Source organism: Lampris incognitus, chromosome 3 (genome assembly GCF_029633865.1).
Source record: "Lampris incognitus isolate fLamInc1 chromosome 3, fLamInc1.hap2, whole genome shotgun sequence".
Classification (NCBI taxonomy): domain Eukaryota; kingdom Metazoa; phylum Chordata; class Actinopteri; order Lampriformes; family Lampridae; genus Lampris; species Lampris incognitus.
Window position 1 is genome coordinate 38,552,504 of NC_079213.1, and position 7,773 is coordinate 38,560,276.

Sequence of the window (7,773 nt, forward strand, 5' to 3'; positions counted from 1 at the left end):
CACCATCTACACACCATCCAAAAACCGTCCACACAATCTTCACACCGTCTACACACCATCCACACACCATCTACATACCATCCACACACCATCTACACACCATCTGCACACCGTCTACACACCATCTAGACACCATCCACACTCCATCTACACACGATCCACACACCATCTACACACCATCTACACTCCATCTGCACGCCATCTACACACCATCCAAAAACCGTCCACACAATCTACACACCGTCTACACACCATCCACACACCATCTACATACCATCCACACACCATCTACATACCATCCACACACCATTTACACACTATCTACACACCGTCTACACAGCATCTACCCTCCATCTACACACCATCCAAAAACCATCCTCACCATCGACACACCATCTACACACCGTCTACGCACCATCGACATACCATCTACACACCATCTACACTCCATCTACACACCAACCAAGAACCATCCACACCATCTACACACCGTCTACACACCATCCACATACACCATCTATACACTATCCACATACACCAGTTATACACCATCTACACACCATCCACACACCCTCTACACACCGTCCCTATGTACCATCCACACACCATCCACACACCATCTACACACTATCCTATCCACACACCATCCACACACTATCTACACACCATGCACACACCATCCACACCATCTACACACCATCTAATCACCGTCCACACACCATGTACGCGACTGTCCTCTCTGAAACAAAGCACGTGTTGTCGTGAACTTTCTTCTTTAACGTAAAGAAAGCTCCACAGCTTGAAGTGTGTGCAGAGTCATTTGCAGCAAAGCCATTACAGACCTGATACACACTGCCAAACTGCCTCCGTTCATACAGGTGATGCAGACATCACACATCAGTCCATATATGTTCAACTACATACACACAAACACAACATGGTGAAGTAGTGGGAGACGGGGACAGTACCTTTATATTGAAAGGAAGGACAAGTTTAACATATAATGCATTTAATTAGATCTTCATAATTTATTGACAAAATCTAAAATTTGGCTGGTCTCATAAGATGTCATTGGAATGTCTAGACCATCAGTAATGTTTGCAAACAGAATTCCCTCCTGCGTAAACCCTCCTGTCTGTGTTGTATCCAGTCCTTCTCCAGTGTTAACCCTGAATAATACCCTGCGCTCGAACAACAGGTACATTACGCACCAGTGTTTTGGAGCACAGTAGACCCCATGCGGTGGCGTATTGCTGTTTATTTATTCCTTCCACCGAATAATAAACCGAACACATTCATCACCTCATTCACTTGATGATTACATGTGTGTGTGTGTTTTCGCGTTCGGGGAAAGACAGACAGACAGACAGACAGACAAAGGGAGAGATACAGAGAGAGACAAGAGACAAGAGACAGAGAGAGAGAGAGAGAGAGAGAGAGAGAGAGAGAGAGAGAGAGAGAGAGAGAGAGAGAGTGAGTGAGAGCGAGAGAGAGAGAGAGCGAGAGAGAGCGAGAGAGAGAGAGAGAGAGAGAGAGAGAGAGAGAGAGAGAGAGAGAGAGAGAGAGAGAGAGAGAGAGAGAGAGAGAGAGAGAGTCTACGCACGTCAGCTCGGGGAGGGCATTGCTGCTTAAAATGCAGTGAATGTGACTGCCCATCGTCCAGACAGACTACCAACGTGGGGAAGGTGACGGGACACGCCGCGCACAGGAGGAGAAAATGCCCGCACGACCAACGCACCCGCAGACGTGAGACTAAAAAAGACGCCAAAAAAAAAAAACCAAACAAAAGGAAACCAAACAAACCAACAACTAAAAGCGCCACAAGTGACCGCAGCTTACTTGTCTGTCAAAATACGCACGGGTTTTAAAAGGGTGGGGAGGGGGGGAAGGAGCACGACGCACGATCGTGGTTCGAGAAGCCTTGCCCTTTAGGGGGAGAAAGATGACCGTAGTGCCCGGGGAGAACCTGGATGAGACTGTGGCACTGGCAGCCCTGTCCCACGACGTCTGTGACCCGCAGAGAGCCGACCAGGAATGCTGCGAGCGGGTGGTCATCAACATCTCCGGGCTGCGCTTCGAGACGCAGCTGAAGACGCTGGCCCAGTTCCCGACCACCTTACTGGGCGACCCGAGGAAGAGAATGCGCTTCTTTGACCCGCTGAGGAACGAATACTTCTTTGATAGGAACCGACCCAGCTTCGATGCCATTCTCTATTATTACCAGTCCGGCGGGAGGCTCAGGAGACCCGTCAACGTGCCGGTGGACATATTCATGGAGGAAATAAAATTTTATGAACTGGGGGAGGAGGTCATCGAAAATTTCAAGGAGGATGAAGGGTTCATCAAGGAGGAAGAGCGTCCGTTGCCAGACAACGAATTCCAGCGGCAGGTTTGGCTTCTGTTCGAGTACCCAGAGAGTTCCGGGCCTGCCAGGGGAATAGCAATAGTTTCTGTGTTGGTTATTCTGATATCGATTGTCATTTTCTGTTTGGAGACTTTGCCCGAATTTCGAGAGGATGTCAAAACATTTGATGACCATCTCGCAGTGAATGGAACTACACGCGCAAAGAAGCCCAATCCATTCACAGACCCCTTCTTCATAGTGGAGACCCTCTGTATCATCTGGTTTTCCTTCGAGTTACTGGTGAGGTTCCTCGCCTGTCCAAGCAAGCCCGCCTTCTTCAAGAACATCATGAACACTATCGATATTGTGGCAATCATGCCATACTTTATCACGCTGGGATTAGAGCTGGCAGAGCATCAGGGGAACGGCCAGCAGGCCATGTCTTTGGCCATCCTGAGGGTCATTCGCTTGGTACGAGTGTTCAGAATTTTCAAGCTGTCCAGACACTCTAAAGGTCTTCAAATCCTTGGCAAGACCCTCCAGGCCAGTATGAGAGAGCTCGGACTCTTGATATTCTTTCTTTTCATAGGGGTCATTTTGTTTTCTAGCGCGGTGTACTTTGCTGAGACCGACGACCCAGACTCTGGCTTCAGCAGCATCCCCGACGCGTTCTGGTGGGCGGTGGTGTCCATGACCACGGTGGGTTACGGAGACATGTGCCCGGTCACAATTGGAGGCAAAATCGTTGGGTCACTGTGTGCCATTGCTGGGGTGCTCACCATCGCGTTACCTGTTCCAGTCATTGTCTCCAATTTCAACTACTTCTACCACAGGGAGACGGAGCATGAGGAGCAGTTCCAGTACACTCATGTGACCTGCGGTCAGCAGCAGCCGTCGTTCGGCGAATTCAAAAGGAGTGACAGCAAACCGTCACTGACAAAATCAGACTACATGGACAGTGACGATGCGGACTCAATAAAATACACCAACTGCAGCCCACATAAAACCTACACTGGTAAGCTTACAGATGTATGATTGGTGAATTACGCATCAGTGGTAAGCTGAGAGACGCGCGATTCTTTCAATGACTTCATCCTCATTTTGCGCTCGGGCTTCAGTAACCTGGCGAGCCCTGTTCCCGGCATCACTAAATGCAGAAGGATGTATTTCATACAATATCATAACCGTGGATGTTTCATTGTACGAGATTATTCAACCTTCCCCTCTTAGTAGTCTTCCATTATGTGCATAATTGTTGGTGATGAAGGGAAAAAAGCAAAGCTTCTAAAACTATCTCATCCTATCTGATTGTAGCACTTTATCAACGTACTCTCAGTACTGTTTCATTTATTATCACCCTACTTGCAAGTCTGGGGTTTCAAAGTTTACATTTGTTTTACTGTCTATGAAGTAGCTAGCCTAGGGAACTACTAGAGACCTGACCAGGACCAATGTATCTAAATTACGGAACATTACGGAACATTACGGAAAACTGAAGCTCGTGCAGAAGGTGTGATCGTGATTCGACGCACACCTGTGATTCCACCCTCGGCGTCCGCGCAGCGTCCATTATGGCTGAAGTGTCGGCACCGCCGCGTCTCGAGACTGTGAGAAATAACGTCCCTGCAAGACCCCCCCCCCCACACACACACACACCAAAACCACCTGTCCCTTATTGTGGAACACAATTATTATTTTGATTTTTGGCGAAAAAACGAATCTGCTCAAATTAATATTTGTCATGCGTAATAACTACCTAGCCTTCGTCATGCGTAAATTACCATAAAGCTCACACCCCTCCAAATCTCACATCCCTCCGTATCGCAGTTAAGCACTTTTCATCATAAAGTAGCTGCTATGTATTGATTCATTACAGTGAATATAGAAACTAAACAAAATACCAATACCTTTGCGCGCGTTTATTTTGGTTTCGATGTCACCCCGTCAGTGTGTACTACATATAATCACTGTAACGCTGTAAAAATGTTACTACAAAATTACACCTGTTAGGTGAAGTCCCTGCCAATGAAACAGACAGATTTGGGGGAGGGGGAAATCCTTCTAGGAATAAAAACTTAACTTCGCCTGAGCCTCTATCAAGTATTTGTAAATGCCAGATTATCTGGAATAAAAATACAAAATGCAGCCTCTCCAGAACAACAGCGCCTCCGTGTGTATTAAAAAGGACCCTGCAGGCGCCTGCGGATGCAGTTTCTATAGCAACCTTGCAACCTTCCAGACCTTTCTGTGCTGTCTGCCATCGTAATCAGAGGACATGAGACCTGCAGAGGAAGACTCACGTGAGGCCCTAATCCACCATGTTGTCAGAGCTGCGTGGTTTACATCCATTACCTGTGCGCATTAGCCGAGAAGAGAACGTGACCCACATACGTTATTCAGCCTTTTTGTCTCCAGAAACTCACAAAGATTAGGAGAAATTCAGGCACACAGCCCACTGTTCAGGCACCCACTTGTTAAAAAACTGTCAAATTAAATCTGGATTCGAAATCCACGGCACAATTAACCAGGTCACCCATCAGATGTCACTCAGTCGTAAATCAGCCCACTTCCTAGCACCTTACTTCCACACACTCCAATCAATCAACGAGAACAAGGAAACTATGAAGACAGATGGAGTATTGTTTGACCTGACTGTGAGGTGGGTTCTCCTCTCCACTGTGGATGTACTCATGAAGGAGGCCCTTGCTGACAAGAGTAGACTGAATTCTGCTGAATGGAAGTAAGTGGTCAGACCTCTACCCCAGCCGTGGCGCAGGACAGACAGACAACTCTGCAGATGTGAACTGACCTGACCACCAGGATCACCTGGAGGCCATCACCTCGTGGGAAATTTCACACACAGGTGAGTGGTGAGCATGCTGTGAAACACACATTCAATAACAACCTAGGTCCCTCTCACTCCATCTAACATCTCAGCATGTTTAGTGATGCAGAAGAAGTCCTTATCTCCATATGCAGATCGAACTGTTTGTGCAGCAGCAGGATGTAGGCAGAAGCCCCAGCCCCCAGCACGCCACATTTTGCATTGCTCACTTGGGGATGATAATCTAGCCTCAATAACAAGATAAGGGAATGCAGGCCAATGTTGCTGCGCAGCACAAGTCAGCTGGTGTGTTTGGTAACCAATCCAGCCACTGTGAGTGATGAGTCACACAGAGTAATACTACCACTCTTTGTCTTCTAGGTGGCAGTGTGTGCCGCTGGAGTTGTTTGTCGTGGTTGACTGCAGCAGACACACGGTCCTCGATGCTCCGTGTTCTGATAGGCTGCAGTAGAGCAGCTGCAGTGGGGTCCTATTTATTCTATTAGCTACATCTTATACTCACTCACTCTCACATAAATTCATCATGTGTGTATATATATATATATATATATATATATATATATATATATATATATATATATATATATATATATATATATATATATATATATATATGTGTGTGTGTGTGTGTGTGTGTGTGTGTGTCTGTGTGTGTATGTATATATATAATGTATATGTGTACACACACACACACACACACACACACACACACATACATACATACATACATACACACACACATACACACATACACACATACACACATACATACATATACCCACAACACAGTGTTTGATGACTGAGCGCAGTAGCTGGCAAGGTTTAATCATGGTAACACAACAGGGGACCAAGGTCTTGCAAATGAAGTGTATAGGGTGGATGAGGAGGATGGCTGTTGCTCAGCTCCGTTCATTCTGCAGATAGTGGCAGTACAGCTCTCAGCTCATTTGAGGCTTGTTTTGTTCCCCACAACAGAGAGAAGGGGAAGCAGAGGAAAATTGTGTGTAAAAAAACTCTGCAGATAACACTGTCCACCCTGTCCTATCTACCTCCTATATGTGTGTCTTACATGTGTGTGTAGTGCAGCAGCTTGTCTCGAACCCAACAATGACTCCACAATGCCGTGGCTTTGCAACAACAGTGTGCACGTGCATCAACTGTTCTGCATTTCCTAGGGAACTATGGAAAACTCTGCTCTGCGGCCTCTCCTCCTGCAGGAGTAGTCCTGACCTTGCATATGCAATCAGTGCAGGAGGACAGGAGGAGGTAAACAGGCACCCCCCCCCCCACACACACACACACACGACAGGGCAGGGTTACACTCCGACAGCTATTGTTAGCATCCATGTCACTGCTGAGGGAATCTGGCCTTAGCGCTCCAGTGGCCTGCAGGAGGACGGTGCTTCTGCCACTGTGCTGTTCCGCTCTCACCATTACTCCTCCTGACCGACGGGGAGGGACAGCCCAAACAACACTGCTGCACAAACACACCAAAGCCACTGTGCTGTTCTGCTCTCACTGTTACTCCTCCTGACCGACGGAGAGGAACAGCCCAAACAACACTGCTGCATAAACACACCCAAGCTGCACAGAAACACAATATAACTGTAATACTATCAGTCTGTGATGGGCCAGCAACTGTGTGCGTGTGTGTTTGCATGCGTGTGTGTGTGTGTGTGCGTGTGTGCATGTGTGTGCGTGTGTGTGTGTTTGCATGTGTGTGTGTGTGTGTGTGTGTGTGTGTGTGTGTGTGCGTGTGTGTGAGAACAGGTGAGCCTCCCTGGCTATGTCCAGTCCAGTCTCCAGCCCAGTGCATTAACGCATGTGACATTTTCATTCGGTGCAAAGGTCACAGTTATTTAAAGCAGTGATGCATCGATTGACTTTTAATCCGGGGATTTATGCCACTTATGTGTGATGAATTATCATCATGTGACCACCTTCAGTTGTTCCCTCTCCTCTGTGCTGGGTATGTGTGAGCTGTGGCTGCCATTGTGACCGGATCACAGTAACCAAATATCATGAGAAGCTGATTTATTTGGCCATGTAAAATAGTCCCCACAAGCCAAGTCCATGTTGTGTGTCAGTCACATTTATGTTTTTGTACATGTTGGGTGTGGTCACCATCTCATGAAGAGGCAGTTTCACAGTGGTGGGCATGTCCATTAAGTGGCCAGACCAATCACAGCTCAGGAAATTGACCCACCTTATTTTCACTTTTTAATGTTTCTTGATTTCTTTCGTGTTATGGTTTCTGTGGATATCTCTGTAGCACTGTGTAGCAACAGATCACACTTCTCCCTGTCTGGAGAACCAGCAAGCAGCACACAGAGGAGCGGGAAGCAGCAGACAGAGGAATAGGAAGCAGCAGACAGAGGAGAAGAAAGCTGCTCAGCATGTTTAACTGACTGTAGTGGTGATGACAAATATGGCCTGAAGTGTAGGGCAGCTTCTGTGACTGGCTGTACTGTGTGTGTGCATATGGGAGTGTGCACATGCAAAGAGAGTGTGTTTGTGTGTTTGTGATCAAAACAGCAGGATGAGTGGGATAAAAGATGTTGAATACCAATCTGCACATATGCAT

General features: G+C 47.2%; 1 protein-coding gene across 1 annotated transcript; it reads left to right on the plus strand.

The window, feature by feature from the left end:
- Positions 1-1,942: 1,942 nt before the first annotated feature.
- LOC130109400 (shaker-related potassium channel tsha2-like) lies at positions 1,943-3,387 on the plus strand. The gene has a single exon (XM_056276292.1). It carries the CDS (start codon positions 1,943-1,945, stop codon positions 3,377-3,379), a length of 1,437 nt encoding a protein of 478 aa, XP_056132267.1. The 3' UTR covers positions 3,380-3,387.
- The last annotated feature ends 4,386 nt before the right edge of the window (positions 3,388-7,773 follow it).

Coding starts and splice junctions, on each gene's coding strand:
- LOC130109400 (XM_056276292.1), top strand. CDS start 1,943: ATGACCGTAGTGCCCGGGGAGAACCTGGATGAGACTGTGGCACTGGCA.